Below are 22,007 nucleotides of genomic sequence, written 5' to 3'. Positions count from 1 at the left end.
AGTGACGTACAACACAACTCTTCAAATAAAGATCACAACGGGCTGCCTTGCCTGTGGGAAGTGGGAATGAGGTTAATGGGCAATTTTTAGTGGGTGTACCTGTATTTTCTTTTAAAAACCTGTAGAGCCCCTAATTTTGGTGACAAACAAACTGACCTTAAAATGACAACACAGTTCCATATGTTTTTTCTCTGTTTCTATGCGGCAGACCCTGCCACCTTTCTTGCTTCAAACAGTGTTCTGGGTCCTTATTTTCCTCTGAGAACATCTTGTTTAATCACTTGTGGATTTTTTTGTATTATTACCTCATTAATATTGTAAATGTTAAAACTCTCAGTTTGAAATCTTCTACAAAACTATATAGTGCTCCTTTAATTCAAATTGTACTCAGGACTCGATTATGATTTTTAAAAGTAACATGTAACAGTAGAGTATGATGTACTGCATACTGAAGTACGAGTGATATTACAGACTTGCAAAAATGCTCATAAAAGTGGGTAAGTAAGTTGTTTTAATTAATTAGTTACATCCCTGGCAGACACCATAAACACATATGGTTTTAACAACTTCCTACACTGGTAGTGTGCAAGAGAGCTGTATAATGTGGCCCCATGTTGGTCACAATCAGCCTCCGGCGTTTAGTTTTGTTTTTTTTTCCTCTCTCTCTCTCTCTCTCTCTCTCTCTCGCTCTCTCTCTCTCTCTCTCTCTCTCTCTCGCTCTCTCTCTCTTTTTCTCTACATGTTGTGACATGGCTAATGTCGAGAAACAAAAACGCCCAAATCCTTAGCTTTAACTGAGGGCAACAGTACTGAACTTTTTAATCCTAAATGACAAGGTTTAAAGTGAAGCTTACAAATAACAGCATTACAAATGTAAATACGGATTCAGTGCTAACGCGGAAAAATCTATATATAAAGATCACACTGACCACTGAGCTGCTGTGAGTGTAACAGCAGCCTCACCCACAGAGCTGAGAACAGGACGTAGGCTACGCACCGCTCTGACAGCTCGGCTCCTCGGTCGGTTGTTCCCGTGAAGCGTCTGTCCCATGGATGTGTCCCCGCTCCGCTCCTGACGCCTTGGACTGAATGAGCTGCGTCGTCCGATCAGCCCTGAAGCTCACCGGCGGTGGAAGAATGCGGAAAACACCAACATTCACAGTTTGATGTCATGTCCGTATTACCGTAAATATGCGTTTAGCGACATCAAGAGGCGTTCACGACACCTTCAAAAAGCCGCTTCGTCTCTTATTGATTCATTTATGGCAAGGACACGCCGGACAGATGTGATACATTTTCCTGGTTGATAAAAAAAATTGAACAAAAAACATTTTTATTATTATTATTATTCAATATCTCAAAGAAAACATACAGACTGTATCCTAGACAGCCTATCAAACCTCCACAGTAAATAATGCAAACTACTACATCCTATAAAATGAATATAAGTGGAAAGGCAGGCTAAAATATGGGACAGTACAGCCTACAAAACAATTAATTATCTAAAGGCATTTTTACCTCAACGAAATATTTTAATCTAATCTATTTTAAGGTTTCCATGACGTGAAAAGTAAAACGTTTAGTTTAAGTCTCATCATTATGAAAAAGAGTCTACATTAACATCCAGACAGAACGTAATTATCTAAAGCAAACTGAGAGTTCAGAATTAATGTTGGACTATTGTTGGGGGGGAAAAAATCATATTTTAGCTTTACACGCGCCATATATAATAGAATAGATGTTTATTGTCATTGTTTCAAAAACAACATAATACAGATAACTAGCAGCTACCCACTTGATTTAATCCAAGAATAGTTTAGTTTTTTTAAATAAAGGGAGTATTTTGTGTTGTGTAGCAAGAATATCTATGGGAACTGTAATATATTCAAAGCGGAACCAAAGTTCAGGGTGTGTTGCAGCAGTTCTCCTTTTATTGGCACAGGCGTCGCCACAATGGGAAAAGCACCTGACAGGTTGACGGAGGACGGGAGAGACAATTTAGAGACTTAAGGTTTTATTGTTGAGTGATGCGCAAACATTTGGATGAAGAGAAGACTTATAACCCCTTTGAGTTAACGCGGCCAATGAGGTAACCAACATTTCGACGTCTTTTTGACGTCTAATCAACGTTAGTAAGGCAGGTTGATTCGACGTCTACCAGAGGTGCTGAAATGAAAGTTTTTCTGACGTTGTTCTCATGACCAACGTCATTTCGACTGCTAATAAACGGCATCATTTTACATTGTTTCAAAGTCAAATAGACGACATTTCAACCTTTGTCAAAATACACATGTAATGTAATGCATTTAAAAAGATGTTTACCTAAACTGAGTGTGTCAACTTGTGCCTACATAACTGGCATTACCACATCCATAAATTCTATGACAAGCACAGCTCTTGTGATGTATCCATGTGCAATTCTCAATGCTCTAATCTACAACTATTTGAATTAAATTCTCAATTTCACAAACAATTCCTCAAACTGCATCGAGGTCAAAAAATCCAAAAGACAACACCAGCAATTTGCCATCTTAAAATATCGCGGGAATGGTGAACCTGGTTGAAACGTTGATAGTAAATAAACTCACCTGTGATGAAGTTAAAAATACCCGAGAGATGTTCACCCATACTGTAAAATACAAGTAGTACATGGACTAATCTTAGGTAAAAAGACAGCATTCAGGACCAGATATATGGATTGAGTTATCTATATATTGAATACTTAAATAAAAAATTAACATGTTTAATGTAACAAATGTTTTATTTATTTAAGAGTCAAGTGGCTGCCCCTTGCCCCTGCTCCTTGATGGGGCATGTTTCAGGTGGGTCTGGAAGATGGTTTCAATTTCTGCATCCATGGCCTTCACATACCATCTCTTAACAGCAGCTGGGGAGAGGGCATAAGAAAAAATTAAACATTTTTACAGAGCGTCTATTCAGATGTTAAATGCACTTAATAGATGGCAGGAACACTTTGTTTTGGGAGTTGAAAGAGTAATGAAAGAACCACTTCTTAGAGCCACACAGTAGCCTGAATCTGATGGTTCCTAATAAAGCCAGTAGGCATTCACAGTGTGCTATGGTAGCCCAGCTGAGCCCAGGATAGCCACATGCAAATGAAGCCCATTCAGTAATTTCAGTTATATCAATCTTAGTTTCTTACACTTTATCACATGACACAACTTTGTAGCCTTAAAAGGCAGTTTGTCACGTTGTTCCCCTCCATACATGTTGTACTTTGCCATGACTCCATTTGTCATCAGCCTGTAAGACAAAATTCCTGTTAGCATTTTGTACATATAACAAAATAAAAACAGCATCAAGAGTTTGTCATTGACATCACTGGATCTGTAATATAGGAAGTTGTGTACTATAACTTTTACATTAAAATGTGTTTTTGTTCCACTGTTGCACTTTTGTTCCGTGTGTGCGATAGCTAATCCTGATGGTGGTGCTGTTTTGATTTATTTTACCTGGAATTATTTTTGTCTTCAGTGGGTAGTGCTATGAGTGCTCTGCAGGGCTCCAGACTAACTTTCTTTACTAGGAGCACAGTGGTCCCTAACTGAAAATTTTGGGAGAGCAATCACAAAATTTAGGGGCGCACACTGTAAAGCATATATGCGTGTGTATAATATATATATATATATATATATATATATATATATATATATATATATATATATATATATATATATATATATATATATATATATATATATATATATATATCAGAAACGTCACTGGTGACTGACTATGTTCAAGAAATTAACATTCTGTTCACAGTCAGCAGCTCAGCATGTCAGCATGTCAACTCCCTAAAATTAGCAACATCTTTGGTATGATGGTGTGTGATAATAATGCACATTTTAGAGTGTTTTTTGATCGGGAAAAGTTCAGTGCACATCGACACTAATGATGCCATTTGATCAGCACTGATAAGACACACCTGTCACCAGGATGGATTTCCTTGACAAACCAGTGCTCATAAACTTGGATTTTTAAAAAATGTCTTCTCAAGACTGGAGAAAAATCAGTCTTTTACAGTTCAATATGACATCATTAGGCCATTTCACACTGCAGTGAGTGTGTGTATGTATGTGTGTGTCTGTGTGGAGTTGGACTGGAGGGTTGCGATGGTGACCGACTCAGCCTCCGTCAGTTGTATGTCCATCCCGATCTCCCTGGTTTAGTTCAAGGTGAGTACAGACCCAGATGAACAGCCTCCATTTGCTGACATCATGATCTCCTGACCGCCATGTAAGCTTTATGATCGCATTATAAACAACAGAACACAGATCATAAGTTTAAAGGAACAATTCAGGAATGTAAACCCAGTCATCTCCTCCTTCCATGCGACGGAAAGTCAGGTGAAGTTTCATGGTCCGCAAAACATTTCTGGAGCTTCACAGCATTCAACAACTGAAGTAGCTGGAGAAGTAGCTGAAACTGGGATTTTTCTCAGAATTCACAGTATTTTCTCAAAAAAAATGTTATTTCAAATACTTTAAAAAGGCCTCAATATGGAATGTTAAGATACTGTGCATTTGTAGCAAAATTCAGCCCAACCATAACAAAAAGAAAAAACTAAGCTGAGGCTACCGCTGGGCGGTATGACCAAAAATGTATATCACGTTATTTTTCAAAATTCTAACGGTTTCATGGTATATGACGTTTTTTTTTTTTTTTTTCCATGTGCTGCCAGTCAGTGTTCACAGCGAGAGAGGAATTACTAGCCCCTTTTAGATGACAAAAGGCGGCACATTTGCTGCAAGGTAAAGGCTGCACTCTGCCGCCCTGTCTTAAAGGGAGGTTTAGTCTTCCTTCTTTCCCAGAAAGCTGCCACTGGGGTAGGCATAAACAGATGTGACGTGAAGCACAAAGTTGGGCTTGAACAGTTACGTACAACATATGCATTGGAAGACATGTGGCGACACTTGATAGATTTATTTATAGACAGGCAGCTTCAGCAGTGAAATAACGGTGATTATGTGACAAAAAACTTTAACCTGCCAATATTGTCTTGTTGTAGTTACTGTCTCTGGCAAAGTGAATTGAGAGACATCCCTGTGACAGTCAGCTCTCTTGACTGAGACTTCAGTGAACTTTCCCCCTGAAAACCAGGGTCCTCTGTTTACTAATGGTGATTATGTCTGTCATGTTATTTAGAACAAAACACTTACATTTGTCACTTTCCAGAATGCATGGTGGGTCAGGATTTCAGTCACAATACTTTATACCTGCATCCATATGATTATAAACAGTCAGCAGATACATATTGACATATTTACATTAACCTTGGAAAACACATATTAGAAAAGATTTCACAGTCATGGCGTGTCCTGTCATTCCTCTTATGGTTCTGCTAGGTTCAGAGTGGACCAACAAAGGTGGCATAAAAGCGAGCATTCACTGCAGCGATAATGCAGAATTTCTGTGTGAAAAGGGCTATAGATTGAACATGTGCATTACATCAGCCAGTTACATTTAATCAGTCCAGTGCTTAGCCATGATATGCTGTGCTGTGTGTTATATAAGCCCAGTTACCAGCGTTTGAAGAATAGGGGCTGGTGGTTCCTTAGCTGAGCCAAGCAGGAGAACACTGTAATTCAAGTGTTGAACAGTGTACCGGTAGTTGTTCTCGCTGTGTACCATCTGATGGAACGTTGGAGGAAACTGCTCACTCCTGTTGTCCTTTGCTATGTTAGCAGCTGTATACTATATAAATGATGTGTTCCTCTGATTGTGGCTTTAGCTGGAAAGCTTTGTGTGACAACTGCTGGTGTTAAATGAGCTGGGGTATCAGGACCTTGCATCCTTGCTTTCAGAAAAGGTTCCTGCTGGAACTGCATGCTGCATGAGAGAAGAGTTGGAGAAGAGAGAGGGCAAACAAAGGTGCTGGAGTTTTGACAACCTGGTGAGCCAGGGGCTGTAAGCCTGGCCAATAGTGGCTTGAAACTGGATCTCTTGGCAGTCTTTGCACCTCGGAGGACTGGAGAATTCTGGGGAGCTGAGTTCATTTTGAAAACAACAACAACAATTTCTTCTGTGGATCCTGGCGTTATAAACAGCACACAATCAATAATTGGTGTCTAAATTAACACTGGAGAATTTAAATTGGCCTGTAAAACTATTTAACAACACAAAAACTTGTGGTCAGTAGGTTGTGAGGATTTAGATGTTTTTTTTATCCTGTATCATTCTTTATCCTACTTTGAAGGCAACAGCTGATGCAATAAAATAGCTTATAAATACGCTAGCGCCACCTTTCATGAGACCACTGGCAAATGAATGTGTTTGCAGAGGCTGCTGGGGGTCTAATAAAATGACTTGACATTCCGCATAAGGTGTATTATTACCCACTCAGCAGTGCAGAAGACTTCCTGTTGCATTTATCTTTGAAAATGATGAGCTTTAACTAGGTTAAGGAGCAATAATTAAAACAAAAGAATTTGTTTTATCATGCTTTTGCTGAAAGCATTCTGAAATCAGTCAAATACAACTTTAGAAAAAACACAGCTTGTTTTTATTCATTTATTTAGAAGTTCAACAACTAGCTCTAAACTTCAAATCCGACTTCAGTTCATTACACACACATAACTACAAAAGTACAAAAACCTGTTACAGTTGTAACCGCCATTGTAATTGTAATGTAAGTTGTCACATGAACCCATCTGCAAATATGAAGGAATGACAAGCAGCTGGTGAAGCTCAGGCTGTAGACGAGAACAGTAAGCTTTTCTGTAGATGCTCATTGTTTTGTAATCACACTAAAGCTGCTCTCCTACTCCTTGACTGAAAGATGTTTTAATCATGCTGCTTGTTTGATGATGTTCCTGGGTCACTGTACTTTCCATTAACTTTCACCCCCAATATGGGTTATTAAGCTATTCAGAGATCCTTTGCCCACTTAACCATTTGACTTGCACCCCCCCACCCCCACCCCTCCCCCCAGCTGTGCCTCTTCAGTTCTTCTTTGCCTTTGGCGAGTCGTACTTCCTTTTGCTGGAGTACCAGAGGAGCAGAGGGATACCAATGGAGGGCAGAGTCATTACACCAAATGCAGCCCAGTCCAGCTAGAAAAGGAAGAGATGGGAAAGGGAATAGGGCGTCAAGGGACAGTCAAAAATTCAAAGACATGCTTTTCTTTATCATTTTCCAGGAACCTGTCAAAGAAGTAATGGTCATTCCATCAGTGTGCAAGACTTGTTTGCTCTTGGTGCAGTTATCGTAATGGAGAATAAGCAGACCGCTTCTTCGTCTCTCCCCTCTCAGTTTCAAGTGTTATCAATCTGTGTGATGGAGGAACCAGTAATTTGGCATTTCATGTGTGATGTGTTAATTCAATAATTAACAGACTAAAGTTAGTAACCACTAATTTGGTGAGCAGATTTTCTGTATTAGCCAGACACTGTATTAGGCAGATTGTTATCTTACAAAATTACAATTCATTACTTGAAAATTGATCGTCTGAAAGTAATGAATTGTAATTTTGTCAGAAAAAATTCTGAGTGCATGCCTCCAGATCTGCTACAAACTGTCAACATGTCTCTTCTTGCAGGCATCTTACCCCAAGCCATGAAAACAGCTGTCATTAAACCGCTCCTGAAGAAAAATCTAGACACATCAGTAATGAATAATTATAGGCCCAGATCAAACCTCCCAATTTTAAGTAAAATAACTGAAATTAAATTACTTCATAATAAATGGCTGTTTTGATGTCTTCGAATCAGGATTCTGACCACATCACAGCACTGAGACCGCTCTTGTTAAGGTCCTCAATGACATTAATTTAAACAGAGAGTGGAAAAATATCTTGGTATTACTAGATCTCAGTAAAGCATTTCACAATCGACCATAATATACTACTGGACCAACTGGAAAATTGCGTGGGACTGTCTGATACAGTACTAAATTGGTAGTTATGATAGTCAGTATAGATATAGATGCAGATGATACATACATTTTTATAACCATAGCACAAGGAGACTATAGTCCAATATAAATGCTGAATAAATGCATTAAACAAAATCAATGATTGGATGTGTCACAGTTTTCTTCACTTAAATAAAAATAAGACTGAAATAATTGTCTTTGGAGCCAAGGGAGAACTACTAACAGTAGCCCCATTCACACTGGCATTTGGATGGAGCTTCAGTACGCCAATTCCCTGCCTCCGTCTAAGTGTGAATCTCTCGGAGGCAGCGAGGGGTGAAATTTCGCTCTAGCGCTGATCTGCCTCTGGAGGTAATATCAGGGCTACATTATTGGAGAACTGAACCAGTGTAAACGGACAAGCCGGCTTCGCGTATCAAGGGTGTGTCGATCAGACTGTCAGTTAACTACACAGGTCCTTCACTCAATTTAATACAGAGAAATGTCCCACAATGCAACGTACATGACCAAACAAAAGTAACGTAGTAATTGTCTTTGACAACTTATATGAGTAAAAAATTTCCACAGATATACTGGGGAAGCGCCTGTCCTCCCGCCTGTCCTACCAACTCTTCGTCACATGCCCAAAAAAACCGTGTCTGTCATCGGCAAAAAACTTTAACTCACCAAGTATTTGTAATGAAAATAAATCGCTGCAACAGTCAGCCCTTCCAGCCGAGACTTAAGTGAACTTTTCTCCAGAAAACAGCCTCCGTCCCCGCGTGTGAGGGAGTCAGACTGACGGGGGGGACACCAGGGAAACACCTTGAAGACAAGCCGACGTCATCATCATGACGTGTACCATCACGCCTCTTTCAGAGCCACGGTGCCGGCTTTCTATGTGAATTCACAGCGGTTCGTCTTTAAGGCAGAGATGCTTCACTCTGTGTGAATCACTATCGGCGGAGAATTGGTGAACCGTCGCTCTTAAGTGAGCTCTTGTGTGAATGCAGCTAGTCTCTGTTCAGTTTCAGTCTGCATAATGTTGAAAACTAAAAGCCAAGCCAGAAACCTCAGTGTGATCATGGACTCAGACCTGAATTTCAGCAGCCACACTAAGACAATAACAAAGTCAGCTTAATATCGCCTTAAGAATATATCCAGGATAAAAGGACAGCAGACTCGACTACAGTAACGGTCTTTACAGGAAAAATCCATCAGACAGCTGCAGCTGATTCAGAACGCTTCTGCTCGAGTCCTAACAAGAACCAAAAAAGAAGATCAAATTACTCTAGTTCTTAGATCTTTACACTGGCTTCCTGTCTGTCTAAGAATATATTTCAAAGTCCTGCTGTTGGTTTGTAAATCACTGAATGGTTTTGGGCCCAAACACATTTCTGATCTGCAACCACGTTATGAACAATCCAGACCTCCGAGATCACCAGGTACAGTCCCTAGCGTCAGAACTAAACATGGAGAAGCAGCGTTCAGTTATTATGCACCACATATCTGGAACAAACTCCCTGAAACTGCAGGTCTGCCCCAACGCTCACCTCTTTTGAATCAAGACTGAAGACCTTTCTTTTTGCCACTGCTTTTCACTGAAGCAATTTTAAAGCTGTGAACTGCACTACGACTTGTAATCCAAAGTATTGTCTCTTTCAAACCTTTCCTATTTTAGCCATTTTATTTTTTGGTTTTAGTCCATTTGTTTAGGCTTCTTGCATAGAGTAGCCTACAATAGAACTGGCACCAAGTCCCTATCCCTCCCTTCTCTTACAGGCTCCTTGATCATTCTTGAATGTCAGAATTTGCATTAAAAATGAAATCCTTTGTTACGAGAATTACGTGAATTAAAATTTTAAAAATCATTTGTCTTTAAATTTCGTTAGATAAAACATTTTATTGACAATTTGGCTGTGATCCGAAGGCCAAACTGATGTCCATTCCGAGTTCAAGAATTGAACCCATCTTTTTAAAAGCATATTTATTGCATTTGTGTATATGAACAAGAAAATGTGATTCCTTTGTCATCGTTTTGGGCTAGTGGTGTGTGTAAGATAAGTTTTTATGCAAGCCATCTGTGCATATGGGAGAAAATTGACTTCAGGCTTCACAGACTTACTACCCAAATTAAAAATCAGTAGCAAGATGAATATGTTACAGGATTTTCTTAAACCAAACCCTTGGTTTTGGAATGTATGAAGCTACCAAAGGCACACTGCAAAGCTTTAGCAGAATTGCTGAATGAGCCATGGTTGGGATAATGCCATATTTCAACAATGCTAGGACAATCAGAGAGGATCTTCAGCTGACAAGCTGGTTACATTTGGACAACATCACAACTTCCATTTAGGAACTATTTTTGATTGGGACGCCATGATCAACATGCAAACAGAGGTCACTTGATGTTTAAGTGTTTGTTGGGCACCTACCCATACACCATTGTAAACCTAGAACACCTTATGTCTATGGCACTCCCTGCAGGTCAGTCTGCTCAGTGCTAGCCCAAGTGAAACACACATTTTGAATTGAATACTCACATAGTGTGGGGAGAAGCGCCGGTCGAACTCCCTCTGAGCTAGGATGCCTCCTTGGCCAGGGGCACTGGTGTAGCCAACCTGCAGGGAGAATGGACATCAGCTTCCTTCACTTCACTAAGCACTTGAAGTGCTTTAATCCATCAAGATAACCAACTGGTTTTACCACGACTTGTCCTCCCTCCTGGGCCAGGTAGCTGACAGAAGCAGATGTGAAGTTGAAATATCCAGCCTTCAGGGGTCGCAACACCACTGTGTGAGACACATTGCTGGCTCTTGATGTTCCAGGGTTAAAGCTGACAACTTTGAAAAAGGATGAAGCGTCCATTGATGCAATGATGACCTTCTACAGTCTGACCCTCTTAGTTTTTAAGTTGTGTTAGATTAGATCAGAGAGATAGATTAGAAACTTTCGACCCCAACATATGCTTGAAAGTGTTTTTTTTTTATTGTGTCAATGGGCTGCCTTGCTTTGCCTAGTTCATATTCCAGTGCTGGTGGGCAATTTCTCCCTGATCTCTGCCTCAAACAATTACACTCATTGTCACAGTGATTTCCTGTTCTCATCAGTCTAAGATACCATAATACCTGATGATCAAGCTTTGACTTCTATAATTTCTCAAACTGTCTCACTATCTGTTCAATTGTTTTGTAATTCTGCTGTTTGTGATGTGTGTAAAGTAGCTGCAAACAGAGGCAACAAGAGGTTATACAATAAACAGTGAACCAAATCAGTGTCAGTGAGCCCTGAGAAACCTGAAATACAGAGATGCGTTTGATGAACTTTGTGGTACTTCAGAGTTTTTCTCCAATTTAACTACAATTACCGACTTCATTAGGGCAACAACAACTGCAAGGTGAGAGGAACAATAGGATGTTTATGTTCAAGGATACGGTGCAATCCTGTCCCATTTGACATTCAGCATTCCTGAAACGATTCCAAAGTCTTCAGGAGGGAAAGAATCATCCGACAGCTCCACTTCGAGAGCAGCACTGTAAAGACAGAAAGGAAGAGGACATGGTAAGAGAAATATGTGTGTGTATTTGCGTATGTGTGTCTATGTGTATATGTATATATGTATTTATAATCCCACAAGGGGAAATTCTTTTTTCCTCACTGACATTACACACACTCACAGTGTATAGAGGAGATGAGTGAAGAAGCTGTCACACATGCTACGGCACCCAACAAACAGTGTTACGGGTCAGTGCCTTACTCAAGGGCACGTCGACAATGCCCACGTTCAAGTCCCACTCAGATCAAATAAAGTATGATGTGGACTAGTAGAATGGAGAACCCTAGCTCACATTAAATTTTATTTGATCAGAGTGAACCCTATGGACTGAGCTATTGCCACCCCACTGGGACAAACTTTCCAGTTTTTGAGGAGAAAAAAAAATGCATCTACCAGGAATACCCAAGAAAACCATTGAATATTAGAAAACAGAAGATCATACAGCTCATTGAGAAGGCTTTAAACACATATCTTTTTTTAAATCCTTAATAACAAAAATTCTTTATTAGACATTTTATTTTTTCCAGGAGCTGAGGGTGGAAGTTGCTATTGATTGACAGACCTCTTGCTTTTTTCTTACCTCTGAAGATATGAGCATGCACACTACTAATCAGACAGCTGGCAAGGCTCTGGTACTGACACAGAGGCCACAAACAATGTAACAACAGTAACGCTATCTTTTACTTTATTCTCTCTTTCAAACTCAGCACTGACCTAACAATTATCAAGTGCTGCTTGACCGAGATGGATGGAGAAGTATTTACAAGCCTGACTGGTTTGAAAATGTGCATGTCCACCTGAAAGTTTCCATTACAGTCAGTAGGTGCTGAAATCAATATGCACCTGTGACTACTGCAGAGTCAACCACTGATCAGACCAGCTAGTCAGCAGTAATGCTAATGCTGCGGTGGTGTGGAAGTGTCACTCTGTTGTCCTTGTGTGTTGAGAACCCCTGCTGATCAGTTTGCTAAAAGTTGAATCTGCCTTGTTGTTAAGCTACTAGCATGCTGGTCCCACCAGTAATCTCTAGGTCTCATCGACAGATTGAAAACTAACATTATACAACAAGTAGTTCTGACCAAGCAATCTGATTGGACAACAAGACATTTAGACCGCGCTCAAATCAGCATGACAGCACGCCTGACTCATTACTCAAAATAACAACATAGTAACTGTCAGCTGGAGCAAAAAAAATTAAAACTACGGCTTGAAATTCAAACTTTCTGCCATAAAATATGCACAAGAAAACTTGGGAGAGGTAGCCGCTATACGTTTCTCTGTCAACCCCAAGAGAGTGAGAGATTGGTGAAAAAATGAAACAGAGCTGTCCGAGGAGGACAGCAACAGTGTCAGGCTTTGCTAATTTGCTGTGTGTATGTATTTAAGCGTGTGTTGGGGGGCTGGGGGGCTGCCCCTGCAGGAGGCGGGACAACAAGTTAATGGGCGTGTTTTAGATACCTACCCAGCCCTGTCCATGTTGATTACCTTTTTTTCCCCCACATTCTATGGGCATTTTTAAAAATGTCCACCGTACAGGAACATCAGCTTCTATTTGAATCCCACAAGAGCTTATTCGCAGCTCACAAGCAATTTGACTTAACATTTCAAGAGTTCGTGTAACACAGTAAAATAACAATTTTTAGTGGTTATGTATGAGTATTTTATCTCATTTAATAAAATCCTTCTGACCTGGAGCCCACGTTGTAGATGTTGTACTGCAGGGTGAGGTCTCGGCCCTCCACAGCATAGCGGTTCAGCAGGGATTTAGAGGCCAGTAAACGGGCTCCCTCGTCTCCTGAACCCAGACCGAGCAGAGCCAGGACCAGAAACACATGCAGCATCTTCGTCATCTGGAGGAAAATCAGGCCACAGTGAGCCATATACAAATCTGACCAAGTGACTACAGATATTAACTTCAAAGACACATTGTATGTTGGGATATAGTGCCCATGGTTTAAGAATGACATGTTCATATGGCTGATGTTCAGGTGCCACATACATTTGGGTCTGTAACGTTAGAATAAAGTTTCTGTATTGTCCAGACGAAGCAGGAAAACGCTTCGAACTGTTCAACGATAGAAGACTCTGTCCGGACGTTACACTAGCGAGCTAATCATGAAACAGCCTATATAATCTAATCCCAGTGTATAGGGAAATGTCTGTGGAAAATAATTTAGGTAAATCAAAGCGTCGTATTCTTTGCAGAGACACGTCAGATTAGATCAACCCGGCGATGATTTAGCCTAAATATGTTCATGGCTAACAGTGTGCTAAAATGGGAGCTAGTGTTAGTCATTTCAACTGAGCTGTATCTATCAGCAGCAGCAACATTTCTGCTAAAATAGATGAGAGCTTTAATGAACAGATGGAGTAAAAGGTTTCATATTTTAGCTACCCTCCAAGTCAAAGATCTGAACACTGACGTGTGACAGACGCTTACGTGGACCAAACTAGACACCAAACGCCGAAGCTCTCTGTGAAACTCAAGACACGTGCTCATTGTCGGCATTTGTTTAACAGAAATGGAAACATGTTTATATTTCTCATTCTAGAATAACAGGTTAGCAAAACAGAGAGGTTTCCACAGTTAAAGGACGGAAATAGTACATACCGTTGCTGTTCAGCTGTGCTCTTCGAACTGCAGATATTGAAAGAGCTCGAACGGCGCATGCTCAAAACCTTAAAGCTGCTGTATGCATGACGTGTACCGGAGCGGACTAAAAGGAAGTATCCGAGCGGCACAGCGCCCCTGGTGTTTGGGGGCGGTGTTGTTCCCTCTAAGTAGCGATCATTTTGTTTCAGCTGCTGGGTGTCTCCAGAGTGTGTCCAATATCCAACCTAGAACTAACTTCTCCTCCGTACGATGACCTTGCTTTTCTGTGTCATGGAGGACAATTTTAAATTCATAATCACAGTTGGAAACAACTGCCAGCATACGGTTTTACAAACATGCCTTTTATTATACAGTATGATCCCATGGGCCAGGACAGTTAGGCTGTCGCCATACAAGTGTGGCTGTGTGGAATAATTTGGTTAGTTTGCTTTGTAACTGTTGTTGCCCTTTGAATTTGCCCACAAACCACACGAAGTTGGACTTCTAATGCTGCCGCAAATAATCAGTTCGGCAAGATTTACTGACATTTATTAATGCACAGGTGTTTTTAAGAACTCCTCAACCTTCCCAGTCTTTTGTTTCCTCCATCCCATCCTCTTTGAATGTTTGCTGGCATTAAATTAATCTATTATTCCTTATCACTCCTAAACACATTCATGCACTAGGTGGAGACAAAGAACCAGCTTTGTATCCTTTTTAAACCTATCACACAAATGTATCAGCTACCAACTGAGCCATCAAAGTCAGTCAGAGAGAGAGACAGGGTTTATTCCCAGTAGGTCACATAAAACCAGTTGTGTTAGTGTCTGTAGCCTGCTGGAAATGTAGGGAAGATGGGAATGCTAGTAGGCTACATGCACTGTGGACATTCCAACTCCTGTGAATTAAGAGGGTCTGCAGCTTGTATCTGTCCAAAATATTGTATTAAGAGAGGTATGGGTATAGTATTATAATTGAAGGATTGAGCACAGATAGCAACAATGTATGAACAACATGTCAGGAACCCCCTTGACGATTCCCTTTTCATGCCAGAATGAGAAAGTCATTAAAAGTTGCTGCATATGAAACATGTCATGGCATAGTCATGACATTTCATAACAAGATAGAAACAATATTCCCTTAATTTTCATAACTATTGATTACCTGTGTCTCTGTCCATTTGTTGGGTGGGTGGTTTGTCATCAGGATTACACAAAAACTGCTTTTTGAAGTATGGCCTCCGAACTTCTTCTAAGTGATTCTGATTTATAACAGCTGATGAATCATCTGGGCCCATTTTAATAGGGCTTGTTTGATACAGCCACTCAGCCACAAACACGACAATGGGAAAGTAAAAGGACCTCAGCAGTGATCTGAAAAATTACATTATTGATTTGAAGAGGTCAGGAAAGTCACTTGGAGCCATTTCAAAGCAGTTACAGGTCCCAAGATCAACTTTGCAAGCAACTGTTTCTAAGAATAAAGTGCAAGTACATTGCCACAATCAGGGCGAAAACACAAATATTACCTGTTGCTCTGAGAAAACTGTTCAGGATGGTCAAAAGCCAACTAAAAAACACCAAAAAGCAAGTCTGTAATGAATTAGGAGCTGCTGGATGACAGGTGGTTAAAGGAATAAAGGAATGAGGCTAGAATTGAGGTGTTGGAATGGTATTTCCGTAGTCTTGATTGAACCCCATCAAGAACATGTGGGCTGTGCTTTTGAAACAAGTCCTTGCCAGGAAACGAACACATTTAGTTAAACTTCACTGATTGTGTCAAGAGGAGTGGTTAAAAGCAGCTAACTGAGGTGAAAATGACCAAGATACATTTAACCAAATATTACAGTTACTATTTTTGATCCAGCAGATTTGGTCACATTGTCATAAGACCTATAATACATTCATTACTGATCCAAACTTCATGAATGTTTTTGTGACAAAGTAGGAATGACTAAAGCTGGCATTGCCTGCCATATATAAACAAGGTAAACAGTATACATTGTGTTGTCCTTTTCGGTCAGTGTATTTATTCAGTTTATTCAGTCATGAAAACAAAAATAGTTTGTTAATGTACCTTGTTTAGGTAGAAGAAGAAAAAAAATCAGCCAATGAAGATGTTCTGTCATTCTCTTCTCATTAACATTTCTTGTTAATCTGACCAGGCGGTGTGCATCCACGGGGCGTCACGGTGGAGGATATATAAACCACAGCTGTATCGACTTCGTCATTCATCGGGTGTCAGCGTGTCCCTGTCAGCAGCAGCTCTGTCAGGTGCAGTCATGCTCCGTCCTGCCCACGGCCTTCAACTGCTCGCGCTCCTACTGTTGCTGAGAAGGAGCACCTCGGCTGTTCACAACGACGCCACAGAGTCCGGTCATACTCAGCTGGTCCCCGACACACCGGACGAGCCGGCTAATGAAGATACGAACCAGGCGAACAACGGCGGAAGACGGCAGACTGGCGCTGTGCGTGATGGTGAGTCCAAACGCGCATGACACAGATACTGTACAGTTACATCACTTTGTGCCAAGCAACTTTTTTTTTTTTTTTTTGACTTACAAAATGTGCCATTTCAAATTGATGTCCGGGTGGTGTCCATAGATAACTGTGGCCTGTGTGGCAGCTGCGTTCACAACGTTTGCCTGTGACATGTGAGTTTGTTTTGAGAAACAAACTTTTCAGACAATGCGTTTGGGTTGAAGAGAGCAGACAAGACAGAAAGAGAGCATAAGGGACAAAACGTACACCAAAAAAGATGGGCCCGGCAGTAAAATAATATCACAATATCCTTAGGCCACATTGCCATACACAATAGATATATCCTCAAAAGCACTTCATTATTGTTGGGACTGTGCCACAAAATAGAGTTCAGGATTTTTTATTTTTTATTTTTATTTTACCAAAATACGTTAATATCGATATTGTTACAATAATGGGGATGACTTTTGGTACCTAAATAATGTTAATATTCATTATTATTAATATTAACGATCATCAGTAATGTGGATATTATGACTGAGTGATGGATTTGCCCAATTTTTTTTCTTTTTTTAAATTTTTTTTTTTACAATTTACTCCAAATCAACAAGTTCTGCTACATGCCCTTCACGGAAATTGTATTTATTCAGTTTTGTGTGCACAGGAGCAATTCCAAGTGCTTTACAAGATGCACTGAAGAATCAGAAAGGACGAACCATTTTTATCGGAAGTGTCAACATTTATATGAAGTCAATACATGGTGAACAGTAAAACCCAAAGTGGAAACAAAATCCACCAACAGGCCCAAGATCATTTGGGAGCTCATTTCTAGTAGGCTTGCATTTCATGGAACAGGATCAGAATATAATTAGGTCTCAGACAGAGAGACTTGAGAATGTATGTCACATGCTAATATTGTTCTGTTACTGTTCAAACTCTGGCAGCTGCTTTCTGAATTATAGTAGTTGTAGTTGCCAGAGTTGAGGACGACCTGGTATAGATAAATACATTGGGCGGCTTTTCAAGATCCTGCTGAGATCCTCTTATGTAAACTGTATTTTAGGTTATTGTAGAAAGACACATTATTTGTGTAAAGAGTTGTCCCTATAGTTATTTACTATTGCCCTCCCAGAGAGTTGGGTGGCTTGTGAGAGAGAAAAAAAAAATAATTCAGAACTGAAGCTGCAGAGGCTGAGATATCCTGCCTTTCAGTGCCTGGTATGACTGACCCTTTATCGTTGGCTCCCACACTTGCCATGATGCAGCTTGATAGCATTTATATCATAATCATCGTAATATTAATTACAAATATACTTGAGTGAATGAAGAGCTAATTTTATGTGCCACACCAGAGTTACAGGGAGGCAGTCAGGGCAGATGGTGGGCATACACAGTGCAGGCTGTAGTCACCACAAGTCCATATTTTGTCAGGAAACAAATGAAAAACATTGTTGATGTACATTTCACTGACAAGTTGAATATCAATAGTTCTGTGTCCTACAAAAGGGGAAAAACGTTACCTCTGCTACATTTTCTCAGATGTAGATCTGAACAGCAGCAGTATAAGTAGATTGTGCCACATTAGAATGAACTGGAGCATACATATATAGTTCATTTTCCATGTCTCAGGTCCAGACCAGAGCCAGGTGGGCTGCAGGGAGCTGAGGTCCACAAAGTACATCTCAGATGGCCAGTGTACCAGCATTAACCCCATTAAGGAGCTGGTCTGTGCTGGGGAGTGTCTGCCTGCCCACCTGCTGCCCAACTGGATCGGAGGTGGGAGTTACACTGGCAGGTACTGGAGCCGCCGCGATGCTCAGGAGTGGCGCTGTGTCATTGACAGGACCAGGACCCAACGGATCCGACTGCAGTGCCAGGATGGCAGCTCCAGGACCTACAAGATAACTGTGGTGACATCCTGTAAATGCAAGCGCTACACCAGAGACCAGAATGACTCAGGACACAAGGACACATCTATCCACAGTGGTAAACCGAGGAAAAATCAGAGGAAGGGTGGACTCCCTGAGGAGAGAGCCGGGAGGCAGTCTGACAACTAAAACCTCTGTAATCCTGCAGTTAGAGAGGAAATGCCTGCCTTCATCATGAAATTCATGGATGGTATAAATGTGCAAATATAATCCAAATATTCAAAAATCAGGCCAAATAGATGTAAAAGTGAGTAGTGTAGATTTGTCCCCAGATTTTAAAACAGTTGTAAAATTAGTCTCTTGACCAAAGCACAGTTTAGTTAGTAGAAAAGTTCAGTGTTTTAGGAAATATACTTATTTGCTATCTTTCATAGAGTGAGATATCTCAGTGGATATCAGTCCTATTTTTAGGACAGTTAGCCTAGCTTAGCATAAAGAATGGAAGCAGGGGGAAACAGCTAGCCTAGTTCTGTCTAAAGTTGAATATGGACATGCCAAAACCCCTAGAGCTCTATGATTAACATGTCCTGGCCTGTTTGATAACCATGCACCAATAGAAATTAACAGAAAAACAACAATTTGGTTTTAGGGGGACTGACATTCTGGAGCTATTCCTTGGTAAACACACAGTTTCTATCAATCCATAACTTCTGAGGCATCTCGCTTGTGACAGTGCAGGTTGCCAGAACCAGTCAGTGATTACAGGTTTTGTTTCTGATTCTGTACAGGCACGATGACACTAATCCAGGCAACTTTACTGTGATGACAAGCAGTACACAGTCACTATACCTGGCTGCTATTGTCAAGAAATTGTTTAAGCAACTCCCACAGAATGTAATTTCTGTTTGTGTACAGATTAAACCAACAACATACATGTTTCATCAGTGAGTTCTACAACTGTTCCTACTTTGTTCTGAGCCAGGCTAATTCTTTATTCCCTAAGGTTAACTACATCCTGACTTAAAATGTTGGAACTATTCCTTTGACATGAACCAGCTGTTAACTAGCCAGCATGGTCCTTTGATAAAGCAATGCATATTCATTTAAAGGAACATTTTATATTATGGGCCAGAGTCAGAAAAGATAGAGAAGTCTGTCCTAAAGATGAAAGACCTGTGTTAATCAGATATCCAAATACTGTACAAGATCTGTTCTTGTTACATGCAATAAGTCCGTTTTCAACACAAGCATCTATTAGCTGTCAGTTAACTTGCATGTGTACAAATCTGACAGTGGCAGACAACATGTTTCAAAGCAAAACAGTTGTATTAATCAATCCTGACAATACAGAAAACAAAATGGTCAGATGAGTTATGGCACTTTATATGAACTGTGCAAGTTTGACTTTCTTTAGAACCAAGCCTTTATTTCTAGGGATGCACGATATATATGGGACCGATAAATGATCAGCGCAATTGTAGAAAAGGTACGTTATCGGTAATCAGCAGATATAAAAAAAAAAATACAAATTCCTTTTGTTCACTTAACAAGTGCAACATCTACACACAGTAGGTGGCAATATGCACCTTTATAGTTCTTTGGTGAGCAGGCAACAAACACAGAGAAGAAGAATAACAAAAACTCTGTTGTTGTGCTCATGACGTCGAACTGATGCTCCTGTGTAGAGCCACACATTGTAGACAAGACACACATGTCGTTGCTGGTGTGGACGATGATTTTTTTTGTTGTTTTTTTTACAGGAAGAAGACATCCCTGTAAGCATTCAGAGGGGAGGGAAAAGGCTTTATACAACACATCTTATTACAGCTGTGGAATATTAAATCTATCATCTTTGCTCACTTCATCTGAGCCTTTACACACAGGTGTGCATGAATACCAGGTTAGAAGTGTATTTTTCATACATGAAAATATGTCATTATTGTTATTTTATCAGTATCAGCCATGAGAGGCAGGTAGTTACGGGCATTGGAAGAAAAAAATCCATATCGTGCATCCCTAGTCATTTTCGAAAGATGTTCTTTCCTTGGCAGCTTCACAATCTAAAGCAGCACACACTTCCACATTTTCAGCCAGGTTTTTGCAGTAAAAGTAAACGAAAATTGGCCTACATTCAAAATACTCTAACTTCCTCCGAGTGCATCCAGTGGGATTCTGGCATTGGCAGAATGTATAATTATAATTTTACTGTAGACAAGAATGGAAGAGGATTTGGGCCCATCTGAACTTCCAGAGTAATTTCAGCGCTGTCATCTAGAAATTACATTTACAGCATATTACTAAATTATTTTTCCACATATGTTTTGGTATCAAAACAGACAAAATCTGTTGCTGGATGTATATTTACACCCAATACATTTCATAGTAAACATTTATAAATACATTTATCTACCACAGCAGGGTTGCAGCGAGGTGGTAGGGGCAGGTGGAGAGCATACAAACACGTGGGACTTTAATAATGCTGTAGTTACTATGAGCAGATGTAAAGGCAAAAAACTAATTAAATGCATTGACAATTAATATGATCCATTTTTAAACCTTTTTTTAACCTTGCCAGATATGTTAATTAACAACATTTCCTCACAGCCTGTTCCCCCTGTTGACATCCAGCAAAATATTGAGTAGTATACACAGCTGTGCCACCAGGCGACAGAACAGCTTCTTTCCGCATGTTGCGAGACTCCGGAACACTCATCCTGAACATGCATGAAACAGTGCTTTGATTTTTCTTGTGTAGCATAAAGGGATTATAACTTACATTCCATTCTACAACGCTGTGTTGTAGAAGGGCATATGTTTATGGAAAACCTAATAATTTCAAATACAACATAAGTATATATTAACATGATTTTCTAGGAGATAGGGCGGGATTATTCGTAATAGGGAATAAATGATGCTTCACTGTGTCCTAGGTGACTTCATGTAAAAATAATAGAATAATCCATTAGATAATTTAAAGCCTCAACAGACTTTGGATATAAGACATGTAAAAGAAATGTTACCATGATTCATAAAGTTTCAAATGTGAAATTAGATTCATATAATCGAGTGGTGCTTAGATAGGCTATAGTCTGAAAACAATGTACAATATGTGGGGAAAGTTTCATGGGTATTTTCAGATCGAATAGTATGTAATTTATTTTTGTACCACAACAGTTAATATTCTTTTTTGTACTGTTTCATCACTGTTTGAAATAAATAATTGAAAGAAGATTGTTTACAAGTCTGTGTCTCTGACAGAATGGTCCACTATTGCCAGACAGGCTCACTGCAAACAGGAACTTCCTAACAACAGAGGCATTAGTCAGTGATGGAACTCCCATTTCAACAGACGGCATGCTTTGTTTTATTGTGAAGGGGATACCTTCCCCTCTAGGCTAGTGGGGCTTGTTCCAGGTGTGGCAACATGTTAAGACACTTTATTGTCTCATGTATCCGTTTACTTGTTCCCTCTGAAATCTGTGGGCTGGAATAGGCAATGAATAGAATCACCTGCATTGGTGACAACAGGATGTTTAACTGTTACCTGCAGATGAAAAATAATTGATTTCCCCTTGTCATTAATATCCTGTGTACAGTGAAGGTGTATGAGAATAATGTCACGCTTGGTAATGTTG

General features: G+C 40.1%; 3 protein-coding genes and 1 long non-coding RNA gene across 7 annotated transcripts in view; 2 read left to right on the top strand and 2 right to left on the bottom strand.

Annotated features, from left to right (window-relative positions):
- The window catches only part of si:dkey-240h12.4 (death-associated protein kinase 2), a 30,219-nt gene extending 29,027 nt beyond the window's left edge, over positions 1-1,192 (bottom strand). The window contains exon 1 of one of the 2 annotated variants that reach the window (XM_037093344.1): positions 930-1,192. The gene's annotated coding sequence lies outside the window, so the exon portion shown is untranslated. The remainder of the gene's footprint in view (positions 1-929) is intronic. The other variant, XM_037093343.1, reaches the window with a different exon arrangement.
- A 756-nt stretch (positions 1,193-1,948) lies between these two features.
- Positions 1,949-3,403, top strand: LOC119017048. The gene is made up of 2 exons (XR_005074321.1): positions 1,949-2,089; positions 2,774-3,403. It is a non-coding gene; the product is annotated as an uncharacterized LOC119017048 (long non-coding RNA).
- Positions 3,404-6,503: 3,100 nt separating this feature from the next.
- Positions 6,504-14,198, bottom strand: ssr2 (signal sequence receptor, beta). The gene is made up of 6 exons (XM_037093561.1): positions 14,043-14,198; positions 13,121-13,281; positions 11,310-11,408; positions 10,582-10,690; positions 10,419-10,496; positions 6,504-7,076 (listed from the first exon to the last, which is right to left on the bottom strand). The coding sequence occupies exons 2-6, from the start codon at positions 13,279-13,281 to the stop codon at positions 6,966-6,968; spliced, it is 558 nt and encodes a 185-aa protein (XP_036949456.1). The 5' UTR covers positions 14,043-14,198; the 3' UTR covers positions 6,504-6,965.
- sostdc1b (sclerostin domain containing 1b) lies at positions 13,249-21,607 on the top strand. 3 transcript variants are annotated; one of them, XM_037093559.1, is made up of 3 exons: positions 13,249-13,359; positions 16,189-16,501; positions 18,134-21,607. In XM_037093559.1, exons 2-3 carry the CDS (start codon positions 16,306-16,308, stop codon positions 18,559-18,561), a joined length of 624 nt encoding a protein of 207 aa, XP_036949454.1. In that variant the 5' UTR covers positions 13,249-13,359; positions 16,189-16,305; the 3' UTR covers positions 18,562-21,607. The 3 variants fall into 3 exon arrangements, 2 of the variants coding, with proteins under 2 accessions (XP_036949454.1, XP_036949453.1); XR_005074343.1 differs by lacking the exon at positions 13,249-13,359 and having other exon boundaries at positions 16,037-16,501; positions 18,134-18,622; positions 20,133-21,607; XM_037093558.1 differs by lacking the exon at positions 13,249-13,359 and having other exon boundaries at positions 16,037-16,501.
- The last annotated feature ends 400 nt before the right edge of the window (positions 21,608-22,007 follow it).

This window comes from Acanthopagrus latus, chromosome 3 (assembly GCF_904848185.1).
Source record: "Acanthopagrus latus isolate v.2019 chromosome 3, fAcaLat1.1, whole genome shotgun sequence".
NCBI lineage: Eukaryota > Metazoa > Chordata > Actinopteri > Spariformes > Sparidae > Acanthopagrus > Acanthopagrus latus.
This window is presented reverse-complemented; position numbering and strand designations above follow the sequence as displayed.

What these genes read in the sequence shown, in the direction of transcription:
- ssr2 (XM_037093561.1), bottom strand. Translation starts at nt 13,281, where the DNA reads ATGACGAAGATGCTGCATGTGTTTCTGGTCCTGGCTCTGCTCGGTCTG. An exon ending in ATCTACAACGTGGGCTCCAG is followed by an intron (nt 11,409 to 13,120) that starts GTCAGAAGGATT and finishes CTGTCTTTACAG; the next exon opens with TGCTGCTCTCGAAGTGGAGC. An exon ending in GGCGCTTCTCCCCACACTAT is followed by an intron (nt 7,077 to 10,418) that starts GTGAGTATTCAA and finishes TTCCTTTTCTAG; the next exon opens with CTGGACTGGGCTGCATTTGG.
- sostdc1b (XM_037093559.1), top strand. Translation starts at nt 16,306, where the DNA reads ATGCTCCGTCCTGCCCACGGCCTTCAACTGCTCGCGCTCCTACTGTTG. An exon ending in GACTGGCGCTGTGCGTGATG is followed by an intron (nt 16,502 to 18,133) that starts GTGAGTCCAAAC and finishes TCCATGTCTCAG; the next exon opens with GTCCAGACCAGAGCCAGGTG.